The sequence below is a fragment of the Pholcus phalangioides genome, unplaced genomic scaffold, assembly GCF_987345545.1.
Source record: "Pholcus phalangioides strain wild (caught in Gottingen) unplaced genomic scaffold, Ppha-v1.0 ptg000004l_1, whole genome shotgun sequence".
Lineage (NCBI taxonomy): Eukaryota > Metazoa > Arthropoda > Arachnida > Araneae > Pholcidae > Pholcus > Pholcus phalangioides.
The window spans coordinates 45,179,277-45,195,498 of record NW_028301597.1 but is presented as its reverse complement, the minus strand read 5'-3'; the positions used below and the strand labels follow the sequence as shown (position 1 = coordinate 45,195,498).

Here is a 16,222-nt window from a genome sequence, read left to right as displayed (position 1 = left end):
TAATTGTAATTATCATGATATAATTTATGAGTGGGAAAATAATTTCATTCTTTGACTGCAATAAAGAATAAAAATTCAAGTAAGCTAGCTCTTCGTGTAAAAAACGGGACACTTTCGCTAAAAACTCGGGAAACAGAAAAAAATGGGACTATCCCGGTAAATACGGGACGTATGGTCATCCTACTTTAGATTAAATGGATTACCGTGAAACTGTAGTTGACGCGCTCCATCATAGATGGCGGCACAAGATAAAAAATATTTTTTTTTTTTTTTGGTTATTTTTCGGCTACTTTTGTGGTGGATTTCGGTTGGAAATTTTTTTTTTAAGGATCTGGCAACAGTGTTATAGTGGACGGAGTGAAGAAGCCGCGTTTCAGTGCGTGGTGTTTTCGTGTTGATTCGTATTTATTCGCGAAACGTAAACATTCCTGATACTAAAGACGACTTTTATAGTCGGTGTCATCTCGAAACTTTTCTCATCGGAATACGTGCAACGGCTTCGTGCTTTTTAGTTCCGTGCAACGTCGTTCGGGGAAGGAAACTTACCAAAAGGCCTAGGAGACGCCATCTTTGTTGCGAACATCCATCCTTACTACATCCGTAGTTTTGTGACTATGCCAAGAAGACAAGTCGTTCTGGAGTGGACCAGCTTGCCGAAGCGTGACTCGAGAGCACCGAGATGCACCAGCGTCAAGTTCCACGAACCGGCTACCAGACACACATGGTACGTGGAGCTGGAGAAATGCGGAAATGAGACGGCCATCAGGCTGTGCTTGGTGCCGTCGGAGCCGCTGAGCATGTACCTGTTGATGAAGTACGTCCTGCACGTGAAGAAGCACAGGCGCGTCCTGGGGAAGATTTCCGGGTCCTCCACTTTCTCGAGTTCCAAGCTGGTTTCCGAATCGTATATAATCCCGGCGCATTTCGGCACCATCGACGGCGAGGTCAAGGTGCGCGTCGAGTTCGGCGTGCCGATTTACACGCCTTTCAAGCCGGGCGAGGTGTGCTGCGGCCACGACAAGGCGTCTTCCGGCGCGGAACTCCTCACCAAGGACAAGCGGAACTTACGCTTGCTGACGTTCCTCCAAAGCGACAATTTCAGCGACGTGGCCGGAGGCCGGGAGATCAAGTGCCACAAGAGCGTGCTGTCGTGGAGGTCGTCGTACTTCGACGCCATGTTCAAATCGAGAGCGGGGAGAACCGGATCGAGGTGACCGACTTCGATCACGACACCGTCGGCGCCATGATAAACTTCCTGTACACTTTCGAGTGCCCCGAGCTGACGATAGAGTCCGGGATGAACCTCCTGAAGGCCGCCGACAAGTACCAAGTGCCCGACCTGAAAGACATCTGCGGGGAGTTCCTGATGTCGGAGATCAACGTGGCGAACGCCATGGACATCCTGCTTCACGCGGACGTCCATTCCGTGGAAATGGTCAAGAAACGGGCCATGGAGTACATACTGCAGAACTCCGACCATTTCAGGGACAAGGCGCAGTACGAGCCTCTGATGTCTAGGCCCGACCTGCTCCGAGACTTGCTTATGGCTAAGGGAATTGCCGAATCGCCTCCCAAGTGACGGGAATCCCGGGGTCGTGCGGTACAAGAACAATTTGGATGGACGGAAAGAATTGTATCAGGACATTATTTTCCACTGATCCCGTTTCTAAAGTAGAAGTTCATTCGGTATTATTCTGTGTATTCTAGGGCAATGTATGACAAAGTACAGTAATATAATTTACATTGCATTAGTTTGGTATTTTGTCCAGTTATTGTGTGTGTGGTTTCTCAATATTTAAAGTCTCTTCTAAAAATTTGAATTTTAATAACTTCACACATGGTAAAGCAGGGCCCCGGGCGGAAAAATAGGGGCGGCAGTTTTAGGTGAGAAAAAATACCATTACGAAATTATCGTATTGGTATCGTTGTGGGGGGCAGAAAAATAGTATTTGCCCCGGGCAGCAAAAATCCAAGTTACGGCCCTGGGTAAAGTGTTTAGCTTGAAAATCATCGTGGATCTAGAAATATATTAGTTTCTAGCCAGCGATTAATTCTCATATGTATCGGGTCAAATTTCAGTAATGTAACTAGGAGGGAGTGCAAAATTCACCCATTAACCTCTCTTTGAACATTACAATGGGGCACCAGAATGTAACTGCTTTAACAATGCAATACCCTAGGTTCGGGCCCTGGGAAAATATTAATTTTTAGCCCGCCACCCCCTCTCCTAGACAGAAATGGACGAAGGAGAGGTGGAGGGGCATGTGTGTGGGCTGTGGCTAAAATAGAAAGAGCAACCAACTTCGGGGCTTTGAAAATTTGTGTGTGGTGGGAAATGCAAACCCCCCCCCCCCCCCCCCGCAACGTAAACTCTTTGAAGCCTTATCATCTAATGTAGCCTTTGCTTCGAACTAATGAGCACCGTCTACGACTATCATTTGAAGATGGGCACCCATATGGTGACTCGTGCATACTTCCAAACACAGGGCCGTCATTTCAACTTTTTCCGGGGGGGGGGGGGGGGGCAAAGCACATATACTCAAAGTATGTATATATTTGAATATATATACATACCATTTTTAGGGTATTTTCAAAAGCAAGGGCCGTTGCCGGCCCCCCCCCCCCCCCCCCCCAATGACGGGCCTGCTTCCAAGGTCTGAGTAATGATGATTTTTGAATGAATGCGATGTGGACTGAGTTGATGGATTGGCGGAGTCATTTGCTCGTGAGCACGAAATTGGACGTTAGCATCGGGCAAGGCTAACACCATCTATAGCTGAAGGTAGCTCGTGACGTCACTGAAGACGGTCATCTCACCTATAGCCATTGGATACGCTATATGAAAAAGGGTAAAAATGGCGCATACGTCGGCCTGCTATATCCAATCGCTATCGCTATAGGTGAGATGATCTTCTTCAGTGACGTCACCAGCTTCGCGCCGAGGCCTTCTGCTACAGATTGTGTTGGCAAGGCAATATTGAAATAAATAGGTTGAAGCTACATGCTGTAAAGCAGTAATTCTCAAGGATGCCCCCCCCCCTCACAAATTGATGGCAGCACAAGCATCACACAGAAACAAATATCACGTTAGGTTCACAACACATACACGCACATTCCGGCATGTACCAATTAAATAGAAATTCCGTAGGAAATGTGTACGAGGTGCATATACGGTTAAGTAGTAGTAGTAATCCGGCGGTTCGGGGAAACATTGCCCCCGACCTCTCGGCCCTAGCACGTTTCGTCCCCGGTACATTTGGCGCCCGGAAATTTTGCCCCTGACCATACGAGTGACCCAGTGATTGACCAATTGAGAGACCCTACAAGTGATCAAATGACTTGGGCTATTACGCCCTGACTGTATGAGCGAAGGTATCACACTCACCTTGTTACTCCTGCGGTCATTGATACAAAGTGAGTGACCAAGTAAATTATAATATGAGTCATCTCGAGTGAATGACCGTATGAGTGGTCAAGTGAGTGACCACGGGAGTTGGCCATTCAGTCCCGGATATTTCATTTCACAACGTAAGTACATTTCGCCCCTTGTGTAAATGTCAGGTGAGTATTCGGCAAAAATTTGCACACAACATAAAATAACGTCTTTAATGCAGCGAAATCGCGATATAACGATATTCTGCCGGCCAATTAAAAATCTCGTCACAGAATGAATATATTTATATACAATTACTCCTTTTTATACGCCATTCCTGTTGCAAGGGGCCATTCAAGTGTTATGTAAGCAGATTTTCAGCCATTTTTGACCCCTTTCCCTCCCCCCTGTCAGCAAAGCACTGACACTCCTCCCCCCCCCCCCCAGTCAGCAAAATTACGTCAGCGGCTTAGAATATTTCATATCTTCAAAAAGTGGTGGTTGATGACGTAAACAACCTTCAAACCCCCCCCCCCTCCTTGTCATGAACAGTCAGCAAATCCGAAACCACCCTCCCCCCTCTCGGTGCTGACGTAATACTTGAATGACCCCAAGCAGTTGTACAGTTATAGTTATTCAAATGAAAAAAATTAACTTTTTTGATTCCTCCCCTTTTCTAACTTCTAATGGGAAAGTTGTCGCCCTGTTTCTCCTGAGGTAAACAAAAAGAAAAAAAGCAGGAGAAATCGACGTGTTTTGCCGGACTGTCCTGAAGTTTCTTCAAAAAAGAACTCCCATAGAGTAATTAAGGAAAGAAGTACATTTTGAGTAAATGAGTGAGCAAATGAACGGTCGGGAAAGTTAGCGAGCGATTGCGTGTGAAAGTTGCGGTGTTACTTGCTCACATACATTTTCTCATCAATCCCATTATCAATCATACCGTCACCCACTTGGTCATTCACTCAGCCATGCATTCGCCCATACGGTCACTCGCTTGGTCACTCATACGGTCACTCGCTTGGCCACTAGTTCGGTCACTCATGCTATCATTCACTTGGTCACTCTATTGGACATGGATACCGACCCTCACCTGGTCGCTCATATGGCCAATCATACGGTCAATCACTCACTAGTCGGAAACTTTTACAAGTCACTCATACGGTCAATGACTCAGTAACTCCCTTGGTCACTCACACTGTCAATGACTCAACTTGGACAATCATATCGTCACTCATTTGGTCGCTTATACGGTCGATCACTTGGTCACTTATATGTCGATCATTCAATAACTCACTTGGACTGGACACTCATACGGTCAATGACTCAGTAACTCCCTTGGTCACTCATACGATCAATCACTCAGTAACTCCCTTAGTCACTCATACGGTCATTCACTCAACTTGGATAACAATCATATCGTCACTCATTCGGTCACTCATATGCCGATCATTCAATAACTCACTTGGACACTCATTTGGTCAATTGACCAAAGAAAATAAAATACGTTCGCGTTTAGAGTATAGTGAGCTTGGTGTCATTAGATTCTACGTATCTTTAGCTAACTATTGAAGTAGGAAGAAACAGTTTAGTGACTGTTCACAAATTGAATGACAACAACCACTTTATTTTCAAATTATTCACAACAAATATTACAATTACATTTTTCGACCATTACAGAATCTTTACAACATTGAATTAAATTTACGTTCCGCAATTTGTGAACCACACCCTCAACCATCGGCGTCCAAATAGTCCTTCAAAGTCGAATATACACTGGTGTAAGAAATTGAGAGAATTTGCAAACTTGGTCGATTTTAATGAAATTTGATATGTACATAAATTGATACAATACAAAACAAATAACCATTCAGTAATTGTGTGTAATACACACGCATGATCGTGCGTAACACTCGTTGGAGTCGGAAGGTATGAAACAGCGGTTGCAGAATAAACAAAAAAAATGGGTTAATACATGGGTTAATAGGGGGTATGGTCCCCTCTTACAGATATATAGGTCTCGCAGCGTGATTTCATACTTGAAATAAGGCAGTTTATCATTTCCTGTGGCAATTGGTCCCACTCGTTCAGCAACGATGTTTTCATTCCCTGGATGGTTCCCGGAGGGGGGTTGCGAGTTGCAATTGCCCTCCCCAGAGCGTCCCAGACATTCTCTATAGGGTTAAGGTCTGGAGATCTGTCTGGCCAATCCATCCGGCGAATATCCTCACTCTCTAGAAAATCGTCGAGCAGAAGAGCTCTATGTGGCCTCGCGTTATCGTCCATTAAAATGAACTCAGGGCCAACCGCACCCCTGAAAAGGCGAACATAGGGCTCCAAGACCTCATCCCTATACCTCACACCAGTCACAGTGCCTCTTTCAAAGACATGGACAGGTGTGCGGCCATCCAACATGATGCCTGCCCAGACCATTAAACCTCCTCCGCCATAATGGTTGATTTCGCGGACATTGGAGGGTAGGTAGTGGGTCCCTGGTTCTCTCCATATGAACGTACGGCGAGAATCGGTGCTTAGGCTGCACCGGGACTCATCAGTGAAGAGAACGGTCGCCTATTGATCCATACTCCAATCTCTATGCTCTCTGCACCATGATAAACAGATTCTCCTGTCCGTAGATGCGAGCAGGACGCAAACAGCAGGTCTTCTTGCAAACAACCGTCTCTCATGAAGTCTTTTGGAAACAGTCACCCTTGATACACGGGTTCCTGTGGCTGCATACAAGTCATGAGAAGCTGTAGCACTCCAGTTACGCCTCGCTATAATCGACAAATGGCGACCTTCTCTGCCTTGGAGGACCTTGCCCAGGCTTTCTCTCGATGGATCCGGTATCCTGGAACTGTTTCCATAAGTCACACACGACGCTGGGCGTTAAATTGAACTCTCTACAAATCTGGACTTGAGATTGGCCTGCTTCTAGCCTCCCCACAATTCGCCACCTCATTCCATCATCTAAACGTTGGTGGTTACTCATTTTTACTGTTACAATTTGGAATTAACCGATTGCTGCAAAATAACACCAAGACTTTCGCCGAGGTTTGCTAGCGAACGAAATGCGTCTTAACTTACGCGCGCTTATAAAGCCTGTTTCTCTACTGGCTCCGCCTACACACACGTGTACGCTTACGTATTTGACGTACAAGATTTGCATTTTTGTCTAGAAGCAGTGGTTTTACATTCAGTTCAGTTCTTTCCATGAAATTCGATAAAAAATGCAAATTCTCTTAATTTATTTCACCAGTGTATCTCCGTTAATTTTGCATTTGAAAATATGCAATATTTTGTAAATGAATTCTCAGAGCCGTGTTTACATTTCACTAACTGGACGTTTTAGCACCCAGCATTTTTTTTTTAAAATTAATTTTTCAATTTTTTTCTGCATATGACGACCCCCCCCCCCCCCCTTAGGAAATTGAACACATTTTGAGTAACCGCGTGTCATGAAAATCGCTCTTTGCGATTGAAAGTATACGTTAGTCAACGGTTGCAAAGATGTCCGCTTTGAAAACAATTTGGGAGATATCCTGTATATTTAGTGATAAACCTGACATTTATCGTTCTTTCCTCTGCTGATACGTATAACTGATAAAGCTCATAAGCAATAGGCATCTTAAGAAAAGAAGACGAAGCAAATATATTGTAACTTTCCGAAACTTTTCCCGCGATTATGGACGACGGAATAATATTTACGTGGACGAATTTGCATTTAGGTAAGGTTAGAGGTGAACTGAAATACAGGAGCGATAAGTTTTACGATGAAACAACCGGGCATTATTGGTACGTGGAAGTGGAGAAACGAAATATTTTCCCGCTTATACGACTTTGTTTGGCGTCAATAGACAACAAAACCTTAAGCTTTTCGGTGAAATTCACTCTTTTTATAGGGGAAGGTCGTGTTAATACAACTTTTTCGATATCGAGCAAGTTTGTATTTTCTAGTTCAAAACTCATTTCTGAATTGTGTAAAATGTCATCGAATCCTAATTACCTAAAAAACCCCACCAAAGTTCGTGTGAGGTTCGATGAAGTGCTTCGTACGCCAGTTCCTCCAGATCTTCAACGAAACGCATTGGACAAAAATACGAAGGACTTCTTTTCCTTTCTGCAGAATGGTGACTTCCACGATGTGACCATAGTAGTGGATGGTGCAGAAATCAAATGCCATAAATACGTTCTGTGCTGGAGGTCGTCCTATTTTGATGCCATGTTCAAATCTGGTCTCCGGGAAAGTATAGAAAACCGGATCGAGATCACCGATTTCGATTACCAGACAATAAAGACCATGATCGATTTCCTCTACACTTTCAAATGCCCCGAATTTCGACCATCCGCCATGAGTCTGTTGAAAGCCGCCGATAAGTATCAAATACTCGACTTGAAGGATGCATGTGAGAAACACTTATCGTCGGAGATAAACACGTCGAATGCGATGGACGTTTTGTTGTACGCGGACGTCCATTCCGCTGGCGAGGTCAAGAAACGGGCCATCGATTTCATATGGGAGAACTTGGCGGATTTCAAGAGAGCCGGACAGTACGAGCCGCTGATGGTGAAGCCCGATCTTTTTCGCGAGCTGATGATGGCTAAAGCAAACGCCGAATGAATTTTTGCTATTTCATGCGGAATTGTTTTGCAATTTTTTTTGTGTGAAGAATTACAGTACATATATTCAAATGGTCCACAATGTCCCGTGAGTACCAAGAGTATATTCATGTAATAGCATAATAAGACTTGAAAATGAGCGAAGTATTAAATATTCAAATGATTCTTTTTCTTTTTTTTTGTTATTGAAACTCTAATTACAATAGCCAACAGCCATTTTGTATCTGGCATGTGATACATCGATTGTTATTCTATTTTTGGTTTTAGAAGCTGAATCGCTGCCCTTAAAATGCGCTAACACGCGTAAGGTTTTCATGTAATTTAAATTTTCAAATATTTTTTGAGGTGCTTATGTGGAGATTTCGTGTGACCAAATTTATATTTATTAAAATTAAATCGTTTCCAACTATCTAAACCAGGGGTGGCCAACTTATCTCTGTTCGAGGGCCAATACAATGGTCATGGTCAGACGAAGAGTAGCGGGCCGCACCAGGAACAAAACTCCGGATACACAAAATGGGAGAGAACTCCGGAGTATAAGCCGAAGCCCAAAAGATTGCTTGCTATGATATCGCGGTTCGCAAACATTTTGACGGGTTTTATTTACTTATTAACTAAACTCTTCATTTGATTATATAGTAATTACAAATAATTATTAACTGAGCTCTTCATTTTTTGCAGAAGAGCATTTATGTGTTTTCTCATAGATAGTGAAATCAGCACAGAAAGAAACTGCGTAAATAGCTGTAGCTTGAGGCTATAATTTCTTATCAGACCGGGCTCAAGTTTCTACCCCCCCCCCACCTGCCCAGCTCTTAAGGCTGATAGTGGGATAACAGACAACTAGTGAACAGCCTAGGAAGGTACGTAGTAAGAAAGACCGGGCTGCTTCCGGCTCCTCACTTCCGGAACACTGAGGTTTTGGGGTTTGTGTGTTGAAAATACAAATTGTTTTTGTCAAATCGAAAATAATTGTTTCTCTACATTATAACCACAATTTCGTCAATCGGAACTAATACCAAAAATTTAATAGTTTTTTCAGTCTCATCACGAGCCGCACAAAATGCCCTCGAGGGGCCACTATATTGGCCACCCCTCACCTAAACTATTAGTAATCACACATAATGCACTGTGAGTTTGCAATTTGGAAAGCACTGAATCACAAATGTCAGAAGAGAGTGAATCAGAAGATGTACGATCTTCAGAAGAGTACCGACAGGATTAGGACACAGCGCCTCCAGTGGCGTATTAACAGGAGGGCCTTAGCGGCCATACCCTAAGACGGCAAAGTTGAGGAATGATTGGCCATGAAAATTGGTAGAGTGGGAGAAGGGCAGCAAAATTTTTTCAACTCTCGGTAAATCCGTCTTTGCCCAGACAGCTACGGACTGGGTAAGTGAGTGACCAAAAATCGACCTAGAGAGTTTGCAAACACGTGAGTGAGTAAAAGAGTTACCTAGACAGTGTGAAAACATATCAATGGCCATAAGAATGTGCCGAATGTGAACCTAGAGAATGTGCAGACGTGTAAATGATCGTCAGAACAGTGAACCTGCGAGGAACCATGTCAGTGAGCAATCAAAAGAATGGTCTATAGCAGTGGTTCTCAACCTAAGCCCGCGGCCCGGTTAATTTTTTCTCCTCCTTCCATCTTTGCATTTACCGATTTACTAAATAATGTTTCCATTGTTTTGGTTCTGATTTAATCAATTGCGGTTCACGTGAATTGAAAAGACAATAACAACGCTCGCGAAGCTGGACTCAGCTATCATTTACTGATTCAATAAAAAAAATGATTTCATTTTCCGTTAATGAACTTTGAAATTCAATTTCTCCCAAAACTCCGCCTCTCTTTTTTGGCTCGCAGTAACTAATCACCGGCGTGCTAATGCTTCCTGTGTTACTAAGAGAATAGGGGATTGTAATTATTCGCTAACGAAAACGGGAACATCACGAACGAAGATGTTATTGTTGAAAGTTATCTAGTGGCAACAGTTCCAACTGATATATATGAAATGCTGGAATGCTAGATTTATTTTGCAACAAAAATGAGGTATTATAGGAACTCCCTACTTTTTTTCCGCTTGTTCTTCAAAATATGTAGGGAAGTAAAAGTGCAACACTCATGTGAACATTTCAATAGAGGGCAAGACAATTTTGAGCAATCCGAGGAGAAGAAAAACACCTATTGCATATGGGATAACAAAAATTCTCCCTCACAAATTCGATCAACACCTCAGCTCCGGAATCCATTGGAGTTGCGAGAACCTGATCTTATTTGGAATTCCGAAGAGCAGTCATAATCAACCTTCTGCGAACGAAGGAGGGGTTAATTATTCATCCAGGTCCACGTTGTCAACTGAGATGCCTGGCCATTTGATGGCCATTACATTGTGTCCGCTACGCAAGGACCGGGTGCGGTTCGCCGAAAAACACTGAATGTGATAAACGGGTTCATCAAAGATGTTTTCCTCCACGGACATTAGAACAAAAATTGCATTTTCTGCACACATTTTTTTTATGTAAAAAAAAAATCGGTATGAGTTGCGAATTTGAATTTGTAGTAGAAAATTTCGTGTGATAAACTGTTATCCAGAAATAAAAAATTGTGAGAAATAGGCGATACTAGTTTCCGCTTTCACCTCTCCCCAAATGCCAATGTTGAACATCGTCAAACCTATGTATAGGCATGGTAAAAGAATTCCAAATTTCAAAACAATAAGTGATTTTGTTCATAGTTCGGCCTTTAAACGGTTAAACCCCCTCATTAACGGCCGACCATCTTTTATTGACGAATATTTTTTGTCTCGCCGGTGTCCGCAAAAGAAAGGTTTTAACTGCATAATTCGCCTTACTAATAAAGGCAAATATACGAAAAATACAAAAACTCTTAATGCATTTCGACACAAACCGTGTGTCGTCTTCAGAGGAAAAAATATTTACCCACTAGTCAAGCTGACCGTGGGTCCCACTTGGGGTTGAATACCAAATCTTAACGCTCGGCTGCTCAGCGGAAAAAATTACGTCTTTTCATGCCAAACGTAGTGGTCAGATTGTAGCAAAGCCGCTTGTAAGTTAATGCAGCTTTGGATTGTAGTCAGTTTTCCATGGAACAGAAATGCGCATGAAAGTTGCTTGAACGAAATAAGCTTTTCACTTTAACCCCTGCTGCCACCTGTCGGATTAAAACGAACCTATTTGTTAAGATTAAATTATTATTTAATCATAATAAAGCAATTATTCTTCTAGTAAAATTGACTTGATTTTTAGGCAGGCGTGCACACTGGCGGCGAGGCAATGTAAGTTACGCAGCATGCAACTCGACACGGATTGGTTAAAAAACAAAACTCAAACTCAAGTTTTTAACCAATCCGTGTCGAATTGCATGCTATATCGCTTGCAGTACCTCCGCGGTGTACATCGTGTCCTATATTGGTATGCAGTATACAATAGCAATATGTAATAATAAACAGTGAATATGACTCAGTTTATACCGTCGAATCTCGTTTTAACGAATACCATTATAGCGAAAATCTCATTTTAACGAATACCATTATAGTGAAAATCTCGTTTTAACGAATACCATTATAGCGAAAATCTCGTTTTAACGAATACCATTATAGCGAAAATCTCGTTCTAACAAACACTTTTCTAATTCCCCCAGATAAGTTTACATAGAAACAGTGCAAAAACCTGGAATTCCTGAATAACGAACTTCCGTTTTAACGAAGGAATTTCTCCGGTCTCTTGGAGTTTGTTATAACGGGATTCAACTCTGTATAAAAAGTGGACGTATGCACAAAGTCCGAGGTGAAGCAAACAACTAAATTGCACGCGTTACAACACGTTACTTTTGGCGTATACAAGTTTCGGAGTGTTCTGGGTCTTGTTTTTACTGGTGCGGCTAACACACCGGAGTTGTTCACCATATATGAAAACGGGACTTTTTTTCGGATATAGTCATTCGATTATTGTTATCAGAAACCACCGAGTCCCGATGTGATCGCATTAAACGGTGGGGGCTGGTCATATCTCTCTTTATTTTTTATCTAGCTATCGCACAGAAGAATTTCATTTCCTCCTTCTTTCTCAACAACACAATAGCTATAATCGAATCTAAAAAAAGCGCAATGCAATCAAATAATATCCTTCACATTTTGGCCATTTTTCGGTTTTTTATGCATCATGATCTACGGTTACATAGTGTCTGTGGTGGGGGATCCAATGGGCGGCCTTCTTCTGGAATGAAAAAAAATAATGATATTGGAATATTTTATTTCGTCCCGCAAAATATGGGACGTGTGGTCATCCCTTGAAGAGAAATCATCTCGGGTTTCCGCGGCTGTTGCCAGAAATTTATTTCGAAGTGGGGAGCTTAACTGGCTATTCGGGGGGGGGGGGTGAGAGCCAAAGACATAGACTTTTTAAGCCTATGTTTTCTGGTACTTTTCATCTTAATGCATTTCTGTATATTCTGTATTAATTTATGCATTTTATGCATATTACCCCAGGGGCGTAGCCAGAAATTTCGTTCGGGGGGGGGGGGGACCAAAGTGACAGAGCAATGGATTTGGCCATCTTTTTCACTTTTTTGGTCATTTTCTCACATTTCGGGGGGGGGACCAGACCCCCAAGTCCCCCCCCTCGCTACGCCCTTGTATTACCCTCTCCCCCCTCCAGACATAACCGGCTCTCTCTCTCTCTCTCTCTCTCCTGAGACTTTCTTTTCTGACACGTTCTTTTATCAATTCTTTTTTGACACGTTTAAAAGAAATACAGTCGAATGCCGTTATGACGAACTCCAAGAGACCGGATACCGTCGCTATAACGAAATTTCGTTATAAAGGAATTCCAGGTTTTTGCATTGTTCCTATGTAAACTTATGTGGGATATTAGAAAAATGCTCGTTAAAACTAGATTTTTGCTGTAACGGTATTCGTTAAAATGGGATTCGACTGCACGACAAACAGCATAGCGAGAGATAAATAAGAATCCATACGCTTACAATAAAACAACCATTGGCGTACACAAAGGTGGGGGGGGAGGGCCAAGCCGAGATTATAGTGTTATTTTGCAAGGAAAAAACGTAAACCCCCCCCCCCCCCCCCCCGAGAAGAAAAAAAATTCAAACCCCACCGATTGAGAAAATTCTGCGTACGCCTATGAAGACAGCCATGTTCTTTTTTTTTTATAGGCGGTGTATATAGGTAAAATATATAGGCGTATAATAGGCCTATATAGTAAAAAAAAGTAGTTTTTTCTTTTTCGGGATACATGTATGTTTTTATTTTCGGTTGCTGTATTTTGATTATGTGACAACCATATTTTTTATGATCATCTTCTTTCAGCTTAGGCATTTTGCCTATTGTGGCGTTTGCACTTATATTTGTATTTTTGAATCAGGTAGCGAGCGTCTGGTAGCAGCGGCCGCCATATTTACAGGTATTCCTCGCTTTACGCGATTTTTAAAAGTGGATTTCAGGAATTCCAACCTGCAAAATTCGACTTGGAGTTTAACTTTAATCCTGGAAATGGGCTCGCAAATTGAAGATATAACGCAGCTAAATCCTTTGATGACGAAATACGTTGGGTTTGATTATGTAACTGAGACAAATATATATGAGAGAAATTCTCCGATGGAACTCACCTGATCTAACACATTAACAATGCCGTGAGAAATATAGTCGAAAAAAAGCGGTTTCAGTGAAACTAGAATTTTTATACTTGCGAGAAATATGTGGAATTCTCTGGTTTTGCTACTAAAGTTTTGTAAAGGAGACAAAAATGCTGCTTGTCAGCCAAATCTTGACTGCTTCATTAACCACTTCACAAACGAGCTTCTGGTAAGAAATTCGGATTATTTCTATTCGACGAACTGGCGATAAATCTGGTAACCTTGTGCCTTTTCTGGTACCCGACGATATAAAAAGGAAGGTCAGGGAAAGTAAGCAAATTTTTTAAAAGGAAAAAGTATGATTGCTAAAGTAGATAAGGGGTCATTCAAGTATTACGGCAGCATCGAGGGGGGGGGGCGTCAGTGTTTTGCTGACTTTTGCTGGCAGAAGGGGGGGGGGGTCAAGAATGGCTGAAAATCTGCTTACGTAATACTTGAATGGTTCCCTAAAAGAGTTCTTTTTAGTGCTCTTTTTTCACCCTTACCCTTTCGCTCTTACGTGTACAGTAGAAAGATACATTATAGTATTTGTGGGGAAAAAAAATCATTATAACAGGAGTGTAGATAGAAAGAGCAACTTCCGTAGAGATAGGGTTACTATAAATCTTCACGATGGTGAAAGATGAATGGTGGATGATGGTGAGAGAGGAAATAAAACACAGAGAACTTGTTTGAATTTATTCCGCTGGTGTTTGGACGTAATCGACCGTGATCATAAAGAGCTTGAAAAGAGTTATCAGCCTATCGTACCAGGATTTTCAAGAAAGAAAACGTCCACACTCACTAGAATCAATCAAAAGTAGTAGACAGAAAAAGTAGTAATTTAATTCATTCATATTGCCTGAATTCATAAATTTGAATAACTAATTCATAAAAAAAAAAAAAAGTTCCTTTGCTGTTGGGTTCAATATTTTTAATCCTTCTGAAGAAACCAAACCAAAATCCTTATCTTTCCCATGTTAAATTCGACTTCCTTTACACGATTTCGTCTTATACGCGACTATTCTGTGGAACCAATTAATCGCGTAAAGCGAGGGTTGCCTGTATTTATGTACTCGAATTTTTCTGTGCTTTGTTTCTCGGACCTGTTCACCAAAAAAAAAAAAAAAAACGAAGTTTTTGAAATCCAGCCAATGTTTTGGCGAAAGAATGTAATTTATGGTAAACCCGACTTTTTCATAGCTCTTTCATTTTGCTGACAATTGCGTCGAAAATGCACCGACAGAAAATCCAGAAATCAAAACTGTGTCACAGGTTCCCGCTTTTACCAGGAAACTCAGCAAAAATTCCCAAGATTATCAGACGCAATTCTAATGAAGTTTCAATTCCACCCCCGAAACTGAAAATAACAGTATTTGAGTGGAAAAATATATGGAAAGACGAACTTGAAGATGGAGGTGTTTACATCAGTGATAAGTTTTACGAATACGTATTGGGACGAAATTGGTACCTAGAGCTGATGATATTTCATAAGGGAAAACGTTCGGACGCGAAGGTTGTACTTTGCTCGATACCAGTAGAATGTAAGTACAAAAGATTATGTGTGGGATTCACTCTCCACAAACATGAAAACAACTTATCAGTACCCATTGTATCAAGTACTTTTGTATTTTCTAGTACAAAACTTGCTACTCCATGGTATTCCGTGCCACTAGGATGTACATCCAAACGCGGCGATTCCTGGTTATCCGTGGAATTCGATCCGACGATCTGCCGGGTTTTTCCGCCTTCAGAATGTTCTGCTTGCAATATTTGTCAAGGTCTTCACATGGACAAGAACCAGCGAGGTTTTCTGCCGTTTTTGCGTAACCGCGATTTACATGACGTGACCATAGCAGTCAAGGGCAAAGAAATCAAGTGTCACAAATACGTCCTGTGCCGGGGATCACCTTATTTCGGTGCCATGTTCGAATTTGATTTGAAAGGGGCTAAAAAAAACCGGATCGAAATCATCGACTTCGACTACGAATCCATCAACGCGATGATAACGTTTCTGTACACTTCCGAATGTCCCAACCTCACCGCGAAATCAGCGATGAGTATTCTGCAAGCAGCCGACAAGTATCAAATATCCGGCTTGAAGGATATCTGTGAGAAACATCTCATGTCGAACATGAGTGCATCGAATGCGATGGATATTTTGTTGTACGCGGACGATCATTCAGCACAACTCAAGAAACGAGCTATGCAATTCATATGGGACAATTTCAAGGCTTTCGATACACCCGAGCAATACGAGCCGTTGATGACTAGACCAGACCTCTTTCGTGAATTGATGTTGGCTAAAGCAAAGACTAGGTGATTTTTCTTTTGTGATTTTGCGTCACAAAGTTTCGAATTTATAACTTACTAAATTAAAATGTGTGAAATATACAAATCACGTGTTTTACAGAGTTACGTGAGTACGGTATTCAAGTAAAATACCTCATACACACGGCTTCCATGAACGAAAACTGATCGCATCATCAGTGAAGTTTTGCTATCGATGCCATCTTAATCAATCTTTTATCGAATTCAAAAGAATCAAAAACAATTTTTTTGTATTGAAACTATTGAAT

The 16,222-nt window shown here is 41.9% G+C and overlaps 2 protein-coding genes across 2 annotated transcripts; both read left to right on the top strand.

The window, feature by feature from the left end:
• The first annotated feature begins 1,243 nt into the window (after positions 1-1,243).
• LOC149087684 (protein maternal effect lethal 26-like) lies at positions 1,244-1,579 on the top strand. The gene has a single exon (XM_089231950.1). It carries the CDS (start codon positions 1,244-1,246, stop codon positions 1,577-1,579), a length of 336 nt encoding a protein of 111 aa, XP_089088076.1.
• Positions 1,580-7,003: 5,424 nt separating this feature from the next.
• Positions 7,004-8,137, top strand: LOC149087683 (speckle-type POZ protein-like). Its single transcript, XM_089231856.1, has one exon. It carries the CDS (start codon positions 7,056-7,058, stop codon positions 7,989-7,991), a length of 936 nt encoding a protein of 311 aa, XP_089087982.1. The 5' UTR covers positions 7,004-7,055; the 3' UTR covers positions 7,992-8,137.
• Positions 8,138-16,222: the final 8,085 nt, after the last annotated feature.